The 23,364-nt window shown below is 37.8% G+C and overlaps 1 protein-coding gene across 2 annotated transcripts in view; it reads left to right on the forward strand.

The window, feature by feature from the left end:
• The first annotated feature begins 29 nt into the window (after positions 1-29).
• GK (glycerol kinase) overlaps positions 30-23,364 on the forward strand; it is a 34,738-nt gene continuing 11,403 nt past the window's right edge. The window contains exons 1-15 of one of the 2 annotated variants that reach the window (XM_063392989.1): positions 30-207; positions 7,650-7,723; positions 8,284-8,390; positions 8,940-9,017; positions 9,998-10,077; positions 11,058-11,195; positions 11,616-11,725; positions 12,395-12,461; positions 14,914-14,949; positions 15,541-15,608; positions 16,946-16,988; positions 17,663-17,743; positions 19,611-19,689; positions 21,578-21,674; positions 23,206-23,290. In XM_063392989.1, the coding sequence (XP_063249059.1) occupies positions 142-207; positions 7,650-7,723; positions 8,284-8,390; positions 8,940-9,017; positions 9,998-10,077; positions 11,058-11,195; positions 11,616-11,725; positions 12,395-12,461; positions 14,914-14,949; positions 15,541-15,608; positions 16,946-16,988; positions 17,663-17,743; positions 19,611-19,689; positions 21,578-21,674; positions 23,206-23,290 (1,209 nt within the window). In that variant the 5' untranslated portion in view covers positions 30-141. The remainder of the gene's footprint in view (positions 208-7,649; positions 7,724-8,283; positions 8,391-8,939; positions 9,018-9,997; positions 10,078-11,057; positions 11,196-11,615; positions 11,726-12,394; positions 12,462-14,913; positions 14,950-15,540; positions 15,609-16,945; positions 16,989-17,662; positions 17,744-19,610; positions 19,690-21,577; positions 21,675-23,205; positions 23,291-23,364) is intronic. The other variant, XM_063392990.1, reaches the window with a different exon arrangement.

Genomic DNA, 23,364 nt, shown 5'->3' on the forward strand with positions numbered 1-23,364 from the left:
GGCTGACAATGCGCGAGGCAGCGCCCCCCGCCCCGCCCCCCCCGCCGGCTTCACCCCGGCAGCCACGCGCCGCCGGCCGCGAGCTGCCCGCGCGGCGCCGGCGCGGCCGTTACGGGAGCGGAGCGGGCGCTGAGGGGCCCCATGGCCGAGTCACTGGGGCCGCTGGTGGGAGCCATCGACCAGGGCACCAGCTCCACCCGCTTCCTGGTGAGCACAGCGCGGCCATCGGGGCGGCACCGGGGGCAGGCGGCGCCCCCGCGGCCTGAGGGGAGCCGCGCCTTCCGCGCCTTTACACCCCTCCATCCCGGCGGGGGCCTCTGCCGTGCCCTTGGGGAAGGGCAGGGGAACGGGCCCGCAGGGCCGGGTGCACTGTTCCGGCTGTAGCCTTCTGTCTCCCGGTGAAGCGGCGCTGCTGGCCCGGGGTTGCCGGATCCGCCGCTGTCCCTCCGTCGCGTTCCCGCCGCGGCGCGGGAGCAGCGCCCGTCCCGCCGGGAGCGGTGCCGGGCCGAGCCCGACACCAGCGTCTCTTGCTGCTGCTGCAGGGGGCTGCGAGATCCCGCTGCTCCGAGCGGGCTGCGTTTGCAATCTGTCAGCTTTTCAGTCTGTCGGGTATCTCGCCTCGAGCGGAATCAAATGGACAGGGTCCTCATGCACTGGGGAAGCAGATCCGTGTGAGTTCGGTGGCTGTGATTAGCGGGTGTTCAAACAATGCGATGGCTCCGCTGTGTTCCCCGCTAGAACCTGCCCGGGGCCTGCTGGAGTGACTGCTGCAGCTCCAGCCCGCATGGCAGTGCATCTCGTGCACCGTAGGCATTCAGTGGCTGAACCTGCACGCCTTGTGAAACACTGATTTGTTTAAACACTAGAGGAAGATAAGTTTAAGGATAGGAGAATTAATATATGAATCATATATTTGACCCTTTAGTTGAAGGATCTAGTTGTTTCTCTATTATGCAATAGACTGTAACTAATGTTGTCGTGTAGGAAACTTACTATAGATACTTTTGGCCTGCAAATCTCTACAAATGTTGTGTCCCCTACTCAGTTAAGTCACAGTAGTTTGATTTAATTAAAGCCCTATGACGATTTCCTCTATGGAAGGGGAATAGAGATAATTGCTAGATATAAAACCTTGTCAAATGTGCAGAGTATGAATTGGGAAGATGAATGTTTTGGTTTGCCCTTGCTGGGGTTTTTTGGGGTTTTTTTAATGCTTCCCCCATATGAAACTTCCTTCATGAAGCAGGAGACTAGAATATCTTCTTGACCTATGTTACCATTATTACTCAATATCACGACCTTCTGCGATTGTCAAATGAGAAAACACAGCTCTGGGGGTGGAGAGACTCCAAACTGACAAATGACACCAGTGGGCTGTCTTGGATGCCAGTCAGGAGTCCTTTTTGGGAACGAACTTGAAGAAGGTCCCTGTAATGCATTAAGATTAATTCTATCTGCTTTTATGTGTATGCCAAATTAACTTTTTTCTTATCCTAAAAGGATAACACTAGTAAAAGTAAAACTTCAGCTCTTTTTACAAGTATTTTTACAAGTTCTTCTTAGGAGGAATTTCTTACACTACACACATTCATCAGTGGCTTTTATGCAGTTGGGGAGATTTTGCCTGTCTACAAGAGGATTCAGATGCTTCCTAATTTTTTCAAGAAGTATATTGTGTCTGTCACTTTTAAATTCTTCTTTTATCCATCTCAGTGTCTCTCAATTAATGTCAACATACAGCATTGTCTTAAACTTGGCAGTGTGATCATGCCACTATGATAATAAAGTTACATATGGGCTTGAGCAAATAAGATACATGATCACTGAGTTAAATCAGAGCACAGGGGAAGGGAAAGAAGAGGGCAAAATGGCAGAGATCTGCTACAACTCCCCTCAGTCATTCAGATAACAACACGTATATCTGGAGAATTCTGTGCTGGAAGGGGATTGCTAGAGTTGGAAGAAAGACTGTGCCTTGAAATATTTTAAGCCAGAATGTAATGTATTGTTGTGCGTGCCCAAAGTATTTCCTTGGCTCTGGTGGTCTTTTGCTCTTTTGCTTTTAGTTGTTTTGGTTACATTTCTCACTGATCTCTCTATTTTTTTTTTTTTAACATAGTCTTTCCAATAGTTTTTGTCTTCACCAAGTCACAAGTCAAAATCAACTTGCTGCTTATTTTGCACTTGTGTATCCAGTAGTTCAGAGCAACTGTTACCTAACTTTTTAAGTGGAAGACATGATTCTGACTAGGTTAAAAAGTTCTTCTGGGTGAAAAACTGTGCAGCCCAATGGGGCCAAAGGGTAGTGTCAGTAGTCCAGAGTGTAAATTTACAATTTCAGGTGGCAGATTTGCCAGTGGTGTCCGTAGCAGTCGGTAGCGAGGGCTGATACCCCACAGTATTTTCATCAGCAGCCATGGGGATGGGTTGGAACGTTCTCTCAGATGGGAGTGACCAGTTGACTGAAATTCCAGTCAGAGAAGGGGCCTGCCAGAATATTCATAAACTTAAACAAAACTCAGCACTTGAGACAGAATGCTAAGAAGCTGCTTAGTGAAAAAAGATACACCTGCTGGACATCAGGTTAGATATATGTGAGCAATACATCCTTGTGGTGGTGCACATGAAGAGGAGTTCAGACAGTAATTGTCGCCATGTGTGCAGCACTGAGGAGGCCGCATCTGGAACTGATGTGGGACCCCCCCAGAGGACGAGAGTTTGAAGAGCTGGATTTCATCCAGCCAAAGGAATCCCTGTGCTGCAGCACAAGGCTGTGGAAGGAGGGTTTGGGAGATCAAGGGTTTTTCTTCACAGAGAGACTAAGGGGTGTCCTCAGCTATCCAACCACTGTTTATGGAGACCACAGAACCAGCACAGGAAAAGACGGTGGGCAGTGAACACAAGGTGCAGCAAGTGAAATACCCAGTAAATGTAAAGAGACAATGTTTCACTATGAGGGCCTTTGATCCGGGTCTGAGAAGGTGAGTGGAATTTCCATCTTTGCAGATACTCAGTGCCTGACTGAAAAAGGCTCTGAACAGCCTTAAATTTAGGCTTACCTGAGCAGCAAGTTAGGCTAGGTGACCTCCTGAGACTGAGTAAATGATCCTGTGCATGACACAAGTTTTGCTTTTCCTGCTTGTGTAAATAAGGAGGCTGTATGAGCACAGAGGCTGAAGAAGCACCAGAACTCAGGTGCATTTCTATTACTGTCTCTCCTTATTTAGCCTTGCCTCTCACACAGCACACATACCGTGGTAGTTTTATGCTGTAGCTTTATCCTCCACAAACCCTATTTTGGATCTTGTCCTTTGTTAGCTACTTTTGCAAAACGATCTGTAATTATTTTTGAGATTGTAACTTTTCTGTTTGGGTTGGCTTGAACCTGGGTAACAGATTCAGAGTTACCAGGGAGGGCACAGTGCTTCCAGTACAAGGCAATTGTTTAGGACAATTGTTTAAGTTGCTTTTTCTTAAAAATATCAAGCAGGAACATAAACTGGGTAGGCTAAATAAGTGTACTCAAATGACTGAATTCTGGCCAAGATGTTTCACTGAATATTTTCATCAAATACTTTCATGTCTCACGTTCCATATCTTATTATTCAAGAATCATAAAAATACATTATAACTTCTTTTGTGAAAAGTCAGGATCAGGAGCTAATGGCCAGCTGAACCATTGTTTGATATTTTCAAAGATATTTGCTGGATAGTGTTTTTGTCATTTTATCCTGGAAGAGCAAGAATTGAAAGACACAGTGAAGTACCTACACAACACTTTAAGTTTGTCAGTAAGCTACGGAACATTTTTTTCCACCTCTGTGAAATATTTCTCTTTTCCTTTACTTCATCTGCAGAAGAAACAATCAAATAAAGCTATATCACTCTGCCAGCATTCTTTTCAACAAACAAAAACTGATTTTAGGTAAGGAAGATGTTCATACCCATTGAGATTCCTCTTCAGAGGGGAATCCTTTTTACCTGTCTACTAAAGTATCATGACCTTTTAGGAAAGAGAAAAACTTGATTGTATAACTAGCAAGAAGGATTAAATATCCTGTAAATACTGTTTTTTCCCCTAGCTCTTACCACTTAAAATACAGTGTAGTTTTACTTTTAAATCCCATAGTTGTAACTACCTTCTAGATGGTGAAGGAGATCTGTTCATCATGAGCCTTCCAAGAAAGGTAATTTCTAGGAAACTTGTTAAACTGTACTTATTCATAAACTCTGACTGCACTACTCCTAGTTAAATACTGTGGAGGGAATTATTGTCTCTTATCCTTGCCCCAGCTGGGTTGATTTCAATGCAGTTTCAGAACTCCAGCTCTGAGCTTGTTTGTCTGCAAAGCCATGGCTGTTCCAGCTTGACAGAAACTCATGAAGATACAGCACAGAATAACAGAAATAGCTTTTCTGCAGGCAGAGTTACATGACAAAGCTTGAGAGATATGAAAAGTTACTTCTAAAATCTGTTTTTCATCTGTATAACTTCTTGTGTAGTTTCCGTGAGCCTCATATTTCTGTTCACTCCTTAAAAATTGTTACAACTGATTGATATGAACTTTTTTCCACTAAGATAATAAAACATGAATGTAATATACAGTAATATGTAATAATATGTAATGGCACCCCTTGATGTGATATATTATATTAAAGACCCTACAGAAAGCGTGAATTAAGTGATCAGCCCCTGTGCCTCTGTGCTTGTTCACATACAGGACACCTCTGTAGGCCTTTCTTCTCTGCAGTCCCGAGACTCAAGGCTCAAGCTCTGATTCTCTGTTGGGAGTACAGGGGGATGTTATTTATTCCTTTTCTTTAATCTCTCACTAGAGAATTCTCTACATATGTGGTGGCTTTCACTTTCATCTCTGTTCAAGACAGCTCTACAAGTCCAAATAGCCTAGACAATTCTTCATTATTACTGCTGATAAAATTAGGGCAACACTGACTTTAGCTTCCCCCCACCCTCAACTGCAATAGCAGTAGCATAAACTGGAATCAGTTCTTAATAAATATGAAAGGACTGAAAGCCTCTAGTCCCATCAAATTACAGAAATACACTTCAAACCTGTTCGAACAGGAGTGTATTGACCTTATTTAAATTATTCATACTTACTTATTTTTCTGTCTCTCCACTGTCAAACAGGGCCTGTATGTGGAATTTTTTTTACAACAGTAGTGGTTTTTTGGAGGAAGTGGGAAAGGAAGGCTTTGAGGTCCCATTTGATCTTTTTATTCCCTGTGTTATTTATCATTTTGTAGGTTTAAATTTAGTGACTCATCCATCTTTCCACATATCAGAATTCTCTTTATCAGTGTAGAAGTCATAGAGTCCTAGAATGATTTGGGTCACAAGGGGCCTTAAAGATTACCTACTCCACCCCCACCATGGGCAGGGACAGATTCCACTGGACCAGGGTGTGCAGGGCTCTGTCCAACCTGGCCTCAAACAGGGACTGCTCCCAGTGAAACTTTTAAATCCCTTGCCCTGAATAACAGGGAGTGTCTGTTGCTTTTGTTAAGAATGTCAGCAGCTTGCAGGTTTGTTTGTGGTGGATTTGCCTAGTTCTTCTTTATGGATATGAAAAAATCTGTGCACTTACAGTGTTATTGCTTCAGTTGAGAATGTGTTCCTGTCACTGTTTATTGCTGTGTCTGCAAGTCACACACTCTGCATTCACTTGATGACTATGTCTAATTCAATCTGTGCTTCCTGCTACCAGTAGGAATCCTTTGCATTATCTTCTGTTTCAAGAAATACTGAATGATTAGTGGTGAATGATTACCACATGATACTTAACATTGTTAGTATGTCATATATATACATACAGGTTAAATAAAAAGTCTTCTATCTTTCTGTCTTTATTCTAAAAACCTAGTAAATGTGAATATACTTTGGGCAGAAAGGCAATTTCAAGTAAAGAAATCCTACTGCATACATGTAAAACAGCTTCTCCTATTAAGTATGTTGTATAGCATTTTGAGATCCATATCCAATTATGCAAGATGCTTCCAAATGTGTAGTACTGACAGAGCTGTCTCTTTTATTAGGGTAGATTCATGTCAAGCTTGAGCTGGTAGATGAAACATAGATAAGTAAATAAAAATAATTCAGGGATGCTCTTTCTATGTAATCTTTCCAGCTGATAGCAGAAAAGAATGATCATGTACCTTTTTAAGACTTCTTTTCTGCGCAGGGGAGCTTTCAGTGTTTTCCAGAGTTTGTGCTGTTTTCATCCTTGGAGGTTTTCAAGACTTGGTTAGAAAAGTTCTTGAGCAACGTGATCTAACATCATTGCTGATCCTGCTTTTGAGCAGAAGGTTGTACTAGAGATCGCTCAAGGTCCCTTTCAGCCTGAATTCTAATATACAAATAGAATGTTTCTAAACTTCAAAGTTTCACTCTAAAGATACTCTTTAATGTTCTGAAGAAACTGGAGAATCAGAACTTCACCTCCTTTTTATCAGAGTTGTTCTAATAGTTTCAGAGTAAAGTGTACTGTGTGGATGATACCAAGAGTTTATGGATTAAAAGCTTTAAGAGAAATTCCTAAAATTTGTGGAATGAGAAGAAGCATTAACAAGTATAGAAAAGATTCAGTTGTATCCTAGGGAGTGGTAGAATATAACTGAATTTTGTTTCTTTAGCATGTGAGTGGTTTTTAAATCTGGCTCAGCTCTGCTTGCCATAAAAAGGTCGGGTGGTGTCCTACTGACATGTTCTGCAGTTCACCTGAACCTGCTGCCAGATTTTCCTTCCTAGGTCCCAGAACGTTCTTCATACAAAAGTTTCTGCGTGGTGCTGGGGAGAAGGAGCCATTCCCACAGGAATGCTGCCACTGCCCCGCCAGGCGCTCTGGCCACTCACTGCTCACTTCAGCTGAATGTTCCACCGGCTGTCCCTGGCTTGGCCTCGGCAGAGATTCCTGTTGGGAACAGCCACTGCTGGTTAATGAGGGTTGTTGTGCATTCTTGATGAGCTTCTACAGCAAGGCAGAACCTCTAACTAGTGATTCCTTAAGAACACCCATTGATAAAGCCCCATGATTCTCTACTCCTCTGATTTTCATTGCAGTGTATCCAAATTTAAGTTACTTTTCTGCATGTTCTTCTCTTTTTTTGATGTATTGTGTTGCTGCAATGTCATTCTTTTCTTGTCAGATTGTTCGTGAGCCCTGTACTTGTAGTTTGTTTTGAAACAAAATGGGGTTTGCCTAGGTACTTTATTGTTCTTCAGTTTTTTCCCTTCTGTGTGTTGTCACAGATTTTCATTCTTCCTAAAAGTGGGCTAACCCAACAAAGCACACAGATAATTCCAGCAATAGAGTGGCACAACAAGAGCTAAAGAAATGTTATTATCAACAAGAGTGGGTATTTTACTGAGAGATATTCTAAAATGCATCAGGAGTTTAACTTCTATAGCTACCTCAAGAAAAAAATCTGATTCTTTTCCAACCCATCAAGGAAGAAAAAGCAGTTAAAAGTGCATAAATCTGAATCCTTGTTATATAGATATTGGGGGTGATGATAGAAAATTACTATCTGTTGTCACAGCGCTGCATTTGTTCAAAAGCAAAAATGTTAATTATTGTTGTTTAAACTTCTGTGTTCATAGAAAATTCAATTATGTAATTTATTTGCAGGTATTTAATGCAGAAACAGCCGAGCTCTTGAGTCACCATCAAGTGGAAATAAAGCAAGAATTCCCTAGAGAAGGGTATGATTTTTTAAATTATTTTTTCATTTGTGTATAGTTTGGTAGAGCTTACGATTTTTTAATCTATGAGTCATCAAAACTGAAGCTGATTAATAATTCTTAGTAGCACAGTAACTGCCATAAAAGACTGGGCAGAAAAAACGGCATCAAATAGCTCCCACTGGGTGTCCAGAATGTGCCTGAGTTACAGAAACTAAAAGTACTTGGTGTTTGGCTCTAATCACTCATTTACATATTTAAAGGCTAAACCTTGAAGTTTAAAGTTTAAATGAGATCTCATTTAAGGTGATCAGTCTGGTGATTTTAACATTTGGATCACAGTCCAGCTTGGTCCATAGAAATATCTTTGTTCTCTGAGGTTTTGTTTGTTTGTTTGCTCCTAACTGACCTAACATTTGCTGCCAATGCCCTCTGTATAGAATAAAACAAAACGAAACTCTGTGCATAGATATGTAAAACATGATTTTAGCTATAATTGTATTAAAATGCTCAGCTTGTTTTTCAAACTGGTATTTTTTTTATGTAATGTTTTATTAACTGGTGTTTACTGTTTGTTAAAGATGGGTGGAGCAAGATCCAATGGAAATATTAAACTCTGTCTATGAATGTGTGGAAAGGACCTGTGAGAAAATGAACGAACTGAACATAGACATCGCTAACATAAGAGGTACTTGTGGGTGGAGGGCTTTAACATGCTCATGGTTGAGCAATTCAGATACCATTGTTTTTAAGTTAATAAATAGAAAGGTGACAGCATGTGCCAGCCTCAAACTAAATGTTAGATTGTATCTGAAAGCAGTTTTTGGGGAGGGATAATGAGAAAATAAGTCCCTTGTGAATATTAACAATGCAGAATCTACTAAGTAGATTTAACATAATTATGTAAAATCACAGAGACAAGTGATGAAGAAATTCTGAAATTTAGTTAAGGACTTTAATTTAGGAAAGCTGTTTTCCCTGTCACTGTTGTTGCTGTCTTAGTTTGTGGCTGAAAAAGAGAAGTTTAGAGCATATAGGTTAATCAGCAAAAATGAGTTCTTAGAAGTAATATTTCTGTCTTATATCTTGAAAAAGTTGGAAGCTTTTTATTTCCCATTTACTTTCCTCTTCTCCTTACCTGTTCCTCCCTCCTCTCCACCTCTCTGTTCCCTCCCTCACAACCCCAAAAGGGGAAAACAAACCTTCTGAAAAGGATACTTTCTGTTTTGTCCTGAAGCCATTGGAGTCACCAATCAGAGAGAGACAACAGTGGTTTGGGACAAGACAACTGGACAACCTCTTTATAATGCTATTGGTAACTATTATACTTTCTGAATGTGTAATATCATAGCATGAACATGTTGTGGAAAAAATGCTTTGGTAGTTTCCTGTGTAGATCTGGTTGTGGCCTAGCCTAGTAATTTCTTGGCTTTTTTGATATCTGTGTTGTAAGATGTGTGTTTGTATACACACCAGTGCTGTTTAAAAAATACTATTCCATAAAAATTATTACTTAATAAATCACTTTATTGATTTTCAAAAAAAGCCCCCAGTGTTTCTGAGGGGTTCCTGACACAAAATACGCTAACTTGCATTGAAAGTCACTTCATTTGAAATTTTCAGGATGCTGTTGATTTAACTTTAAAGGAAAATCATGTTAAGTAGGTTTAATAAATACTTATTGATTACTTAATGAATACTTATTAATACTCAGAGTTTTATTTTTAACTTACCTTAGGTTTTCAGATATTGTCAGCTGAAAATGGTAATTTTCTAGATTACTTTTTTAGGTCATGTCAAATGCCAGATAAAGTTTGGCATAGTATGACTGTAAAACCAGGACTCTTCTATAGTCAAATACATGTAGTTAACAGTTTTATCTTAAACCCAGCTTTACCTTGATAACTCCAACATAGTCTTTTAGTTGAAAGTTTACATAGAAATAGTAAATAATCAACCTGCTATTTGTTTTAACCTCTTAGTTTAGTCACAGTCATCTGCTGCAGAGGAGCATTAGTCACTTGCTTATATTCTGATAAAGTAAATATCCTATTTGTGGAAAATCCTGCTTCTTTCTCGAATCGTTTGTTCTTCTAAAACAAATGAATTTATTTAGCCATTTTAATTTTTACAACAGTGCCTTTAAAATACAATGGCAATACAATATTCTTTCAACTACACGAAAAGATAAAAATAGGAATTCACTGGCAAGAGCTGTGGTTTCATAGAAGCAGGCTGAACATGTCACTTTTGTGTATTAAATCACACGATAAATAATTTTATTCATGTTTTTAGTGTGGCTTGACCTGAGAACCCAGTCAACAGTTGAACGTCTTCTTAAAAGAATTCCAGGAAAAAACAAAACTTTTTCTAAGGTAGGAGATATTCCAGAACACTTAAATGGTAGCTGCTGCAATATATAATGTTTTGGATATATGTGTTTAAAATTCCTCAAAACAAAGTCAGATGTAGTTTCTAGTCCCTTCTTAGCTTGTCACATAATAAAAAATGAGCATAAGACACCAATATGAGACTAGCAAATTTTTAATTTCCTTAAAATAAATGTTTAACATTCATTTAAATTCTCACTGCAAAAGTTTAATGAGTAATATTGAGACCTCATCCTGTGCTATCTAGCCAATATGAAATAAACATGATACACAAAATTAAGATCAAGTAGGAAAAAACCTTGGGAAACAATTTATTGGTATGAAATGTATTATCCATTCTCATGCCTTAATATTGAAATTAATTGCATCCAATCTGAGAACAAGAAAGATCATTCATAAAAAACAAATTCATTCTTTTTTGTGAGCATATATATAACAATTCAGAAACTAAATGCTTGCAAAAATGTGTCACAGTTGTTTGATTATTGTTGTCCTCTGTTGATTGAATAAGTATTATATATTTTTTATTTTATATGTTTTCCTATAGGCAGGAAATGGATGTCAAAAATGTATAAACTTACATGATTTTCAAGTTCTAGTAGAATGCAAATTTCATCTTTCCTGTATTGCCCTGCTCATTTTTGTTGTTGTTACTTATTGTCTAGTCATATGGAGATATCCTAGATAAGACAAGCCTTCTGCAAACAACTTTTTCCATGTAAATGATCTTTGAACTGCATTTAGATCAGCTTTGATCTTTGTCCATTATTGCACTGGTCATTTGATTTTGATGTTTTCAGACTTGTGTGTTGTATGCTTAGTCCTTATTTAAATAACAAGTTTGTGTAATTTCTCTGATGTTTGTATCTTTTTTTTTTTCTTACGGTCACCGTTTTTACATATAACTACAGTATTAATGGAAAAAATACTTGCAGGGTGTTAAAATTATTTTTTAAATTTTACAGTTTAAGACTGGTCTTCCACTTAGCACTTATTTTAGTGCAGTGAAACTTCGGTGGCTTTTGGATAATGTGGAAGAGATTAGGAAAGCAGTTGAGGATGGAAGAGCCATGTTTGGGACTATTGATTCATGGCTTATATGGGTATGTATTTGTGAGTTTATTGTCACTCTTGTCACAGTGAATTTCCATATCATGTAAATCTCTGCATGTGATACACGATCCCCACTGATGACACAATGGTGTCAATAAAAGCTATTAAAAGAATTCCAATAAAGTTCCTTGCAAGATGAACTTTTACTGTCCCTGTACCACTACATTTTTTCCTAGATGCTTATGTGTAGTTTAACATTATAGTTTGCTGTAAAACTCTGCTTACACTTTCAGAAAAATCTTGGATTTTAGAAAGATGTGTTAGGTCTGCCAGTTTAGTTGTTGCAGAAATAAGAGTTTGTAATCCCAAGGTGAAAACTTTGTGATATTGATTTTCTTTTTCTGTGTGTGTGATTTGTTGAAGTAAACCTATATCTCTCTTTGAGGAAGGCTGTGATTTTTTTTCTTCAGAGTTTGACAGGTGGAAAGAATGGAGGCATTCACTGTACAGATGTCACCAATGCCAGTAGAACGATGTTGTTCAACATTCATTCCTTGGAATGGGATCCTGACCTCTGCAAGTAAGCTCAGTTTTACAGTAATACTATTATTTAAATATTTTCTAATTAATTTAAAGGTGAGAATCTCTTTATCTAAGATCAGCAGGTACTGTTCTATTTACTGTTGACATTAATAGCTAAGATTCATTGTTCTCCAGATGTCCAGTTTACAACAGTCTGGATTGACTAAAAGTAGCAGAATCTTTCTGTAGCTGGAGGCCTGGTTCATGGAAACAGTTAGCTCAGTTGATTAGAGCATGATGCTAATAATGCCCAGGTTGTGGGTTCAGTCCCTGTATGGGCCATCCTTGTGGGTCCCTTCCAACTCAGAACATTGTGATTTAATATTTCTTTATTACTTAATCAAATTTGTATGGCAGCTGGAATGATAGTGTTTCTATTTGAAATCTGAATTAACCAACAAGTGTATTATTAAGATACTGTAGGAAGAGGCATTAATTTCTATGTAAAAGAGTTGGATATGTCCTCAAAAGTTGAAATACATGCTGTTTTACTCCAAAATTCAGTGTCCACTGTAACAAGTGGAAAAACACATTGCTATAGATTAAAACCTAGAAGAAAAAGTTCCTTTTAGAGTTGCTTTTTTTCTTTATAGCTTAAACATATTTAGGAAAATACGTGCAAAATGCTTTCTGATTTGGTGCTGACTATATTTTTTGTTGTGTTCAGGTTCTTTGATATTCCTATGGAAATACTTCCAAACGTACGAAGCTCCTCTGAGATTTATGGCCTGATGGTATGTTTTCCAGTATTTGTGTGAAATTTGTCTTACAAAAATATAACTGTATCCATTTGGATTTGACAGACTCCATATATTAGGACTAATGGCTTTTTCTAGACCACTATTGTTTGGTTTATGATTAGTGTGCTGTTTTCTACTGTTATATAATATTATAGAAAGTTGAGTGTTTGATTACTTCAATGCAGCACCAATTTTTCTGACACAGTGGCATCTAATTAATGAACTTCAAGATTGGATGTTGCAATTTTGCATTCTTTTTCCTGATAATCTGAGCTATTGTTAAATAAGAATACATGTATTTTGTAGTGAAGACAAGTTACAAGATGAATTTTTTTAAATAGAACTCTAACTTCCCCAAAATATAAAATTTTTGCTAATGTGTTAATGGAAATGCCACTAGAAGTCATTGCTGACATTTATTTGTGTGAAGGTTGAATAAAAGTGAGTTGTATTAAGCTGAATGAGCAAGGTAAATTGAAAAAGATACTGCCTGAGCACCAGAACAGAATTGCTCATCACTTTAAATGTGAACTTCTGTTTCTCTTCCTCTTTTTTTCCATTTTTTTTCTCTTTCTTCCTTTTGCTGGCTGTAGAAAATCTGTCCTAGCCGGGTGAGTAGAGGTTTCTATTAGGCTGACCACCTATATCTTACCAATTCTGCTCAGATGCTGTGCATTTTCATTGGTTTAAGGATTAAGAAAAGTACACTGTCTAGGCCAATAAATTTGCTGTGTGTTTCCAAATCTGAGATAATACAATTAGAGTTCATGCCAAAATGGTTTCAATAATGTGATCTCAATGTACGTGTTTGTCTTAATTTCCACACTGTTGAATTCTTTTTTACAGTGAGCTAAAAAATACAGCTACTGGCTAATAAATGTTAGCTATAGCATTTTATAAATGAGAAAAACTGCCCATTCTGTCTAAAAATATTAATTCTATGGTAGCTAAACTTCAGATTCATGTAGAGCATTTTAGTGCATTTATAAACAGTTGTCTTAAATCCAGTTAAGTAAAATGACAATTAAAGAAAATGAAATTCAGATTGGAAATACACTTGCATGGCTTTACTGAAAATGCCTTTTCACAATTGCACACAAAAAATTTAAAGAAGCAAGTAGAAATTGTCATGAAATAGTTAAATAATTAAATAAATTTTTCAGGAAACCCTCACTAAGTCTGGACATGACACTGACTTGGGCAGAAACATTGATCTGCTGGAGGACAGGAAGGGTCTGTGGAGGGCTCTGGACAGGCTGTGCTGAGACCAGTTCTGTGAGGTTCAGCAAGGCCAAGTGCCACGTCCTGCCCTTGTGTCACAACAACCCCAGACAGAGCCACAGGCTGGGGGCAGAGTGGCTGGGAAGGTGTGTGGAGGAAAAGGAGCTGGGGGTGCTGTGACAGCAGCTGAACATGAGCCAGGTGTGCCCAGGGGCCAGGAAGGCCAATGGCTCCTGGTCTGGATCAGCAATGGTGTGGTGGCAGGGCAGGGCAGGGATTGTCCCCCTGTGCTGGGCACTGGTGAGGCCACACCTCAAATGCTGTGTCCAGTTTTGGGCCCCTCACTACAAGAAAGGCACTGAGGGGCTGGAGTGAGTCCAGAGCTGGGGAAGGGTCTGGAGCACAGGTCTGATGGGGAGCACCTGGGGGAGCTGGGGCTGTTTGGCCTGGAGAAAAGGAGGCTCCAAAGGGTCCTTACCACTCTCTACAACTGCCTGAAAGGAAGTTGCAGCCAGAGGGGTTGGTCTCTTCTCCCAGGTAATGAGTGTAAGACAAGAGCCTTCACAGCTTGTCAAATATTGGAACAGGCTGCCCAGAGAAGTAATGGAGTCACTATCCCTGGACATACTTAAAAGATGTATAGATGTGGCACTTAGGGACATGGGTTAGTGGTGGACTTGGCAGTGCTGGGTTAACAGCTGGACGTGATAATCTAAGAGGTCTTTTCCAATTGAAATGACTTTATGATTCTGTAACAGGAATGTAACTGAAAAACTCTGGTAGTGTTTGGAAGACAGCCTATATGAGACTTAAAATGCTGTATTGTAAAATCAGGTGTCTGCCTTTGCTTAGGGTGTCACCACAGCTGTGTTTTTTTCATAATCACTTTACCATTTTGCACTTTTGCATTTTACACTTGGCATTTACTGCACAGATTACACTGAACTAGATTTTCTGTATAGTATTATTTCAAGAAAACTTATGCTAGGAACTTTTGAGGTCACATAAAGTATATTTGTGTAACTTCCTGCTCTGCATTTCTTAGTGGTTTAGACATGAGCTGCATTAAGCTGAAACAAAGTGTACACCTGAACTGAATCATGTTGCTTACATGACCCTTCTTTGTTTTCCTTTGAGCATTAGAAGTTTAGCTTATTTTTCATTGCCTTCAATTCTAGTCATGGAAAGCTAACTCAGAATTTTTCTTTCTCTTTTTGCAAAACAGGAATCTGGAGCTTTGACAGGTGTACCAATTTCTGGGGTAAGTCCTACTTCAGCTTAGATTCAGCCTGGAACTGCATGAACATAGCTTCACAGGGAAAAAGCTTTAAAGATGGGTGAATCCTGCTATGAATTAAGTTTTTGGGTTTTTACTTCAGGTTAAACAGGAAGCAAACTTTTGAAGATGAATCATTATTTGGCTTGATCCGTTATTATTAAAGTCTGGCTGTGGAAATACAAATGAGAGCTTTCATGCATATGGGTAGTGATGTTGGGAAATTGGTATCTCTAAGTAAATGAGTAACATTACAAAATAGAAGCAAGCTCTGCTTCATATATATAAAAGAAGTATATATATAATCCAGAAATGCTGGGCAAATTCTCAGCTTTTCCCAATACATGTATAAAGATAGTAAATTTTAGTTTTTATTTCTTTAAATTGCTCACCATAAGTAGCAGAACACATTTCATTTGCAATTCTTACAGAGGGAAGATTAATAAAAAGCATAGCTTTTCTCTGTAGGTTTTTCCTCACTTTCAATTACCTGTGTGCTACTAATAGATCAGAGTTATAGTCAGATATGTAATTCATGTGAGGACATTTGCTAAAGGAAAAAATCTCCACTTTCAGTGCCTGGGTGACCAGCATGCTGCTCTTGTTGGGCAAATGTGTTTTCAAGATGGACAAGCAAAAAACACGTAAGTTATTAGAAGGTATTAAGATGAACACTCTGCTCTGTTTTGAATTTAATATTATGTTCTCTTTCAAGCAACTGCCAAATTCATTCGTAGTTAACGTGCAATTAGAGATCTACCTTTTGAGTGTGTTGACCCACAAAGTAAACCATTACTTGACTCTTATATAAAGTAATGAAGATATTGAAGTTACATGGCTTGTGAGGTTTATTTTGGAATGCAGTCACAGTGAGGAAAATCTCTATGTGACAGTGGGGATTTAATTTTAACATTCTTCAAAACACAGATTAAAACAATTGCAATGTCATTTCAATGCTGACCTAAGGTTAAGCCAATCCAGGACAGTGAATTAGATTGCATAGACTTGAATGGCACAGCTTTACTAGATGCAAAAGGTCCATTTCAATTGCAGTTTCACTTCTATGTCTAGCTCAGAGTGGAGAATTTTAGGTTTGCTTTTTCCTGTTTCTCAGCCTGTTAGTGTCCTTTGTTTAAAATAGCTGAACAGATAAATCAGGCAACTGCTATAATCAAACAATCATTGGAGGAAAAGCTGTCCGCTGAAATGACTTACTGTTCCATTTACAGCCAGGTGCTTAACTGAGCATGTGGGGACATACACAGTATGGGAATTTCACAAGTGTGATTACATATTAGTCCATCTTGTTTTAGTTTGTTATTACTTTACTATTTCTTTTTCCAAATGTAACTGAAGGCTATCTCAGTACTGGTTTAAGCTATTAATTTTGAAAGTTTTAAAAAAGTAAAGAATATTTTTCTCGAGAATATCTTCTTAAAGTAAGTTGGAGTGGTGTGTAGTATTTTGTACTCCTTATATTGAACTACATTCTTGTATGAGTATATATGCACACACATTTATGATTTGATCTTCAAATGGGAAACATGCCATTTTTAGAAACTTTTGAATGGGATATGTCTAAAGAAAAGCCTCATTGTGACAGGAACAAAGTTTCTTAAAATTTCCCCTTTAATATTGTGAAATATTTGTTTTATAAAGTCGCTCTCATAATCAGCTTATATTGAAGTAGGTAAACACTGCCACCAAAGAGGAATTTACACTTAGTTTTCAGCCATATCTCTCCTTGATCAAGTGTTAGACAAAAAATAGTGAGAGAGAGGAAGAGAGGAGTGACTAGATTTTTCAGCTTCAGGCTGCATTAAAATCAACTTTTTGAGGATAGTTTTATCCTCAGTTAATGGTAGCAAAACCTTCAAGGGTCAAAAGTGATGTTTTGATTCTTCATAGGGGACTCATGAATTGCAGTAACAAGTTATTCTTTAAACATTCTGGTTTTAACTTTGCTTTGCTTTCATGCTAGGTATGGAACAGGTTGTTTCTTGCTGTGCAACACAGGTCAGAAGGTCAGTTGCATTTTTGAGTTGTTGCTTTTTTATTTTTCAATCTATTTAGTTCTGAAACACAACTGTATATTAGCCATTCTTGGATTTATTAACAATTATATTGCCAGACAAAGAGAAAAACACATACTGAAATCTGAAAGAATAAAAGTAGTAATTTTTTCAAGGTCTTTCTGTAAGACTCCATTTTGTACCTCTTAAGTTTCCAAACAGAACTTTTCTTGGAAAGTTTCTTACTCTTTCCTCATATATGTTTCTTGTTGTCACCCAGACAGGATCAAGTGTTATGTTATTTAACCATGTGCTTTCTTCCTTGTCTTGTCTGTTTAATTTCTTACCTTCATTTTCTCTCACTATTTATTTACGGTCGGAGTTGAATAAATAGCACAAAACTGTGACTTCCTTCTCATTTACATCTCCCCTTAAAGACCTCCAGTTCTTTTCTTTAAGGCAGATGGAAAGATCTGCAGCAGCTTGTGGAAACAAGAGTTAGCACCAGTAATCTGAGTGTTCTATCTTAGATGTTTATTTAGAGTGACTGATAATTTACTTTGTTTAAAGTTTGCATATTTCATTTGAAGGTTTGGTCCCTTGTTTATTACAATTTGAATGTTTTTATTTATGTATTTTCTGCTTCTGTTCATGCTTTACCTTTTCTTTCCCCTTTCCTGATTTAGTCTGTGTTTTCTGAGCATGGTCTTATAACCACAATAGCTTACAAAATGGGCAAAGACAAACCTGCTTTTTATGCACTAGAGGTAAGTTCAGTAGTTTCTTCCTTTTTGTAATGATACATGTTCTTATTTACTTCTGTTATCTGGTATTTTTGTGCTATCTTCAGCTGTGCGGAAATGAAAATAGCTCTGTGTTATGCTTGCATGCCTGAAGGCTTCTGGGTGGTTTTGGTTATCCCTGTCTCCAATCTATATCATGTAATCTAATAAAAAATATTTCTTCATTGTGTCACTTATACTTGAAGAGCTAGATGGGTAAAACATTTTTTCTGTTACTCAGTCTCTCAGATCGTTAATAAATACTATAAGTTAAAAAAAAATTACTAAATTGGGTTAAAAAAAGGGAGAAAGTACTAATGTTTCAGTTATTACCTCATAATAAAAGTCATAGCTAAATGTTTTTATTTTGTTCTAATGGATTTTACTTCTAACTTTTAAAAATGTGAGTCAAATTCCTGGGAAAAAATGCTCTAACAATTTAGCTTTTTTATTCAGGTGCCTACTTACAGAATTTAGTTTCTCAGTTCTCCAAACAAGTCTGAGGGCATCCAAATTCTATTTGGTATTTATGCCTAAACTTTGGTGTTCATTGTTCAAAAGCTCTGCTTCTGAAGCACAAATAAACTGAGCACCTATTTGGCACCAAAGCTTTGTTTAGAACAACAAAATGATTATTCTTCCATCTGTGCTGCTTAATGTGCTAAGTACTGTAATATAATAATAATTCTCATAACACATACACTGAATGCTGATATTGAGCTTTTGTAGACAGACTGTGTTTTCCATGTGAAACAAAGACAACACAGGATCTTCACTGTGAGAATTGTTTGTGGCTTATGGGAATTTATTAGGATGTGAGAGGCTGCATTTATTTCCTTTTCCTTCCCTGAGGAAAGTGAATCTTGCATTTGCCATGACCTGGCAAACTCTAAGATTTTTATTTTGTATGGGTGTGTGAGAGGTTTGTTTTATTTTTAACCCATGTTCTTAAAGCAAGAACTGAAACTGTCTTGAGAGTGATTTGAATTCCTGCATGCTGAAACACCTGCACTTTGCTTCCTCACCTCCAAGTCTTTAATGATATTGTCTCAAAACATGGCTTCAACAGAAGATGCTAAGTGTGCTTTGGCCTGTATCCATTCTAGAATCATCTACAATCTGCTGGTTGGGACACTGCAGATAGGCAGAAAATGTGGAATCAGCATTTTCCTTTTATCAAACTGGTATATTGTAACTGTAACAGCCAGCTGCTTAGAAACACCCCTGCCCCTGCTAGCAGTGGCTTTGAAAGAAAATGGAATGCTGCTACAGTTTTACTTGAAGCTTAGTCTACTGAACTTGGCTTTGGGGTTAGATGGGAGCCATGCCATCCATCTGTAATGTGATGAAGCCATTCAGGGCCATTTGCTGAGGCAACAGAGCAATTTTGATGGCAAATGCACAAGTGCCTAACTTTTCTGTCTTTCTGGATGTTTGTATTTAGACTAGACAAAATTAGTCTTGTTTTTTAAATCAAAACATAAAAATATTATTATGTCAGAAAAAGACTTCTGAGGCTACTGAACCTCATAACAGTATATTCAGAAGACATGAGTTAGAAGGACAAGAGGACTGCTTAGGAAATGTCATTTTAACTTCCCCTCATGGAAAAAAGCATACAGTGTGCACCTTTGCTACCTGGAGTCTGTGTAACAGGCTGCCCTTTTTACATAGCAGTCTCCAGATGCCAACAAACTTTGTGGATTGGTTGTGAGCATACTTGGGAGTGCTTCAAGCTGTGACTGTAAGCCTGCAGGTGGAGGCCACAGTGACCTCCCCTCCCCAGACGTTTTAAAAGCAGCACAAAGCTGCTCAGTGGTTGTCTCCTAATGGAGTGACTTTGTTTCCTCAGGGATCTGTTGCAATAGCTGGGGCTGTTGTTCGTTGGCTGAGGGACAATCTGGGTATTGCTAAGACTTCACAGGAAGTTGGTGAGTATGTTGGAGTTGTTCAGTTTTTTAAGTTTTCCAATGTCACAATGTCTCTATTGCTGAATGAAAGCTCAAAATATGTAAGTAAAGAAAAACTGGAAGGTGCATATATTTTGCTGTGTTTAAAGACAACAAAAATTTGCTTTCCATCCATGAGTTCACTATTGTTAGTACATGTATTTCATCAAGCCTATCAACAGTCTTGGAAAGGCTTTGTCAGCTCTGCTCTGTTGCAATCTGTACTTTTTAGTAGTTTCCCTGGTAAGCAGATATTCAGGAAGATACTATACTTACAGAGTATCTCCTGGTTTTATAGTGTTGGAAGTTTCCAGAGCCAAGAGTATTTTAGTCTGTATTACAGAAACCAGCATATATTTGATCCTAAACCTACATATTCTTGTCATCAACGTGAGAACCTGGGGCCCTGAAAGTGCAAATATTTATGCAGAGGGCTTCATATCCATTGAGTTAGGGATCTCAGTTTGCAGAGTTGCCTTTTAAAGGAGGTGTGGAGGAGGGTAATCTGTTTTGGCTAGCAATGCAGTAATCCTTTAGCGTTTGTGTAGCTGATGTTTTCTGATTCAGATGAACTGCAACAAGCTGGTTGGTAACAGAAAAACTAGGAACATATCAAAATTTGGAAAATAAAAAATGTCAGAAGCATGCAAGGGCAAAAATTTGAAAGTGACAGATTTAGGATTGAAAAGACATTGATTACATATTTTTAATAAATTGATATCTTATTCGAATTCTAAAATTTAGAATTAAAATTTTATGTAAAACTTCAAAGGTTTAGCAAAAACTTACAGCATCAGTCTGTTTTTCTGAAAGAAAGCTTTGAAGATCATACAGAAGAATATAAACTGTATGTTAGCCATGACAGCCACTGCTGTCACATAAATTAGCTGTTTATTGAGACTGCAGTGCCTCTTCACAAGTTTGACAAGTTTGACCTCTTTGCAAGGCTTGAGTTTCAGGACCTTTAACCTTGTCAGTATTGTTAAAATCACGCAGAGATTCATCATTTCTTCCTGTTTCATTGAACTTGTCTTTCCTTCTGCCTTCACTCCTTTTTTTTTTTAAGCAGAGTCTGTATGAAAGAATCATTTTAAAAGGACTTTTTGAAGATGTTTTACTAATTATTTCCTATACTGCTATGTTTCTCTGAGCAATGCAAACAGAAGAAATTTGCAAAAGCAGAAAGAAACTGCTCCTTTCTTGTTATAGGAAAGAGCTGCTCATTAGCATTATCTATTTCATCATTCTAAATGTCTTAATATGATTTTTTAAAATCACAATTATTTTGTTATTGAGGAGTTCTTATATCCACAGTTGTTATTCTCATATCAAGAAACTTCAGGTTTCATTCTAGCTGGCCTTGTGATTAAATACATAAGCTGACAATCTGGAGCTCTAAATCCATTTGAAATTAATGGGAATTTAGTTCTTAACTCCCTTTGGTCTTGATCCAGTTTCATTTGCTTGCCTTGACTTCAATGCAAGTTAAGTGTGACCTTTTGGACTGCTTTGAAGGTTGCACTCTTTACCCACATGATAGATAACATTTGGAAACCTCACAAAATCTAGGTCAGAATATTGAGTACACAGTTTTGGGTTTCAGTTTTGATTTTTCATTTTGCATTTTACATTTCCCAGAACTCCCTATGCTCCATCTTCTGTTCATATTGATTCAAAAGGAAAACTGGTTAACAAGGGAGCAGAGTGCCTGCATTAGTTGTACTTTCTAGTTGTATACATGGCTGGATTCGGTTTGTAGCTACCTAAGATATCCTGAATATTTTTCTTAATTAAATAACACCTTTAAGTGCTGTGTTAAACTGTTGGTACCGTTAAGAAAAGCTAATTAAGTGTTTTGTGTCTGCATTAGAAAAACTGGCTGCAGAAGTGGGAACTTCTTATGGCTGCTACTTTGTGCCAGCATTTTCAGGACTGTATGCACCATACTGGGAACCCAGTGCAAGGGGGTAAGGATCTGACTGAATGCTGCATTTGCAGGGGGATTTAATCATTTTACCATTTTATCAAATACCATTCTTTCCAGGTATGTAAAATTGTCCTTTTTGTTGCCTTGATGTGCCCGGATATATCATTCTCTGTGGTATTTTCATGAGCTACTGTGTTTCTGTTTTATATTTAACCTGTTCAAAACAGCAACTGCTACTGGGAGGAAGGGAAGGATTAGTTAGCCCAGCTATTCATCCTCCTCTCCTCTCCTTGTTCCCCTCCTCAAAAAAAAAAAAAAAAAAAAAAAAAAGTGGGGCAGCAGGGCAGAGAAAACAATTTCTGATTTTGAAAGGATTTTTACCTCACTGAAGTAAAAGAAGATGTCTGCCTTCTTGTGAACTGTCAGGCAACAAAAGTAGTAAAGAAGGAATTTTGTGCTGATTAATGTTTTTGAGTTCAGTTTCAGGCTATGTAATTCCTTCTCACTTTGCCTCCTTCTCCCTGTATACACCTTTCTTTCCAGTCTATTGAAAATTCTTTTCTACTCCTTTTTTTCCACTCCCTTTCCTGGTAGTTAGACTCAACCACTTGGTAATAGTGCAAACAATAGGCTTTCATTCATCTTTTCTGCTGTTGTGAGCTTGCCTACTGTTGTTGGAATCACAAGATATCATGGCAGTCATGGAAGCATAAAAATATAATTATAAAGTAACTTCCTAGAATGGGAAAAGAAGTCTTAAAGGCTAACTTCTTCCCAAGGTTTCAAGTAGTTGCATCTTTAAAATTTAGATGCTTCTTGTAAGTAACTTTTTCTTTAAGGAAAAAGAAAAATCTGAGTTAGATGTTTTTTACAGTTTTTCATGTCACAGTGCTTAACTTTTTAATGGGTAAAAACTGATCTTTGCAATGGTAACAATGAAAATGTCCTTTAATATCTTTGAACTTGCATGTACCCATCAGCATTTCTGTGTAGTGCCATGCTGTTCCTCAGCTGAATAAAAGACGGTTATTTACTCTGCTCTTCAGAGTACATTGGCAGAATTCAGCTTACTCATGGTTAGATGTAGCATAATTCCCATACCCAAAAATCTCTTTGAAGGTTCAGAAGCAGCTAATGATCAGAGCAGATCTGAAAACAATTTCAGACATTTAGAGAACAGTACTCACCCATATGAGCTTTTCCTTAAGAACAGAAAGCATTACAGAATTTAGTAAGACTGTAGTGATAATTTATATTATTTTTCAAAATAATTTATATTATTTCTCAAACATACTTTTTTTTTTTTCTTAAAGACAGACTAGTATTTGTGGGGTGTTTTTGTGTGTGTACGGATGATTTATGGCAACTGTATTGACTGGACCCTGAGAGCACCTTCTCAGGAAAATGAGAGAGGTAGATTAGAGAAAAATATGCTTTTTAATATTAAAAAGTAGTCTTCATACAATGGAACTGAATGAGATTTGAATTAGAAGATCTAGAAGTGTAGGTTTGTGTCTGATAAAGAAGAGTGTCCTAACTGGGCCTAATTGGGTTTTTTCTCTCTTCAACAGCATCATCTGTGGCCTTACTCAGTTTACAAATAAAAACCACATCGCCTTTGCTGCACTAGAAGCAGTCTGCTTTCAAACACGAGAGGTAAAGGCAAATTGGGTCCTCAATCCATTGTAAATTAGTGTGATAACAGGAACTGTAGCTCTTGAGGAAAAGAG

Source organism: Prinia subflava, chromosome 3, assembly GCF_021018805.1.
Source record: "Prinia subflava isolate CZ2003 ecotype Zambia chromosome 3, Cam_Psub_1.2, whole genome shotgun sequence".
Lineage (NCBI taxonomy): Eukaryota > Metazoa > Chordata > Aves > Passeriformes > Cisticolidae > Prinia > Prinia subflava.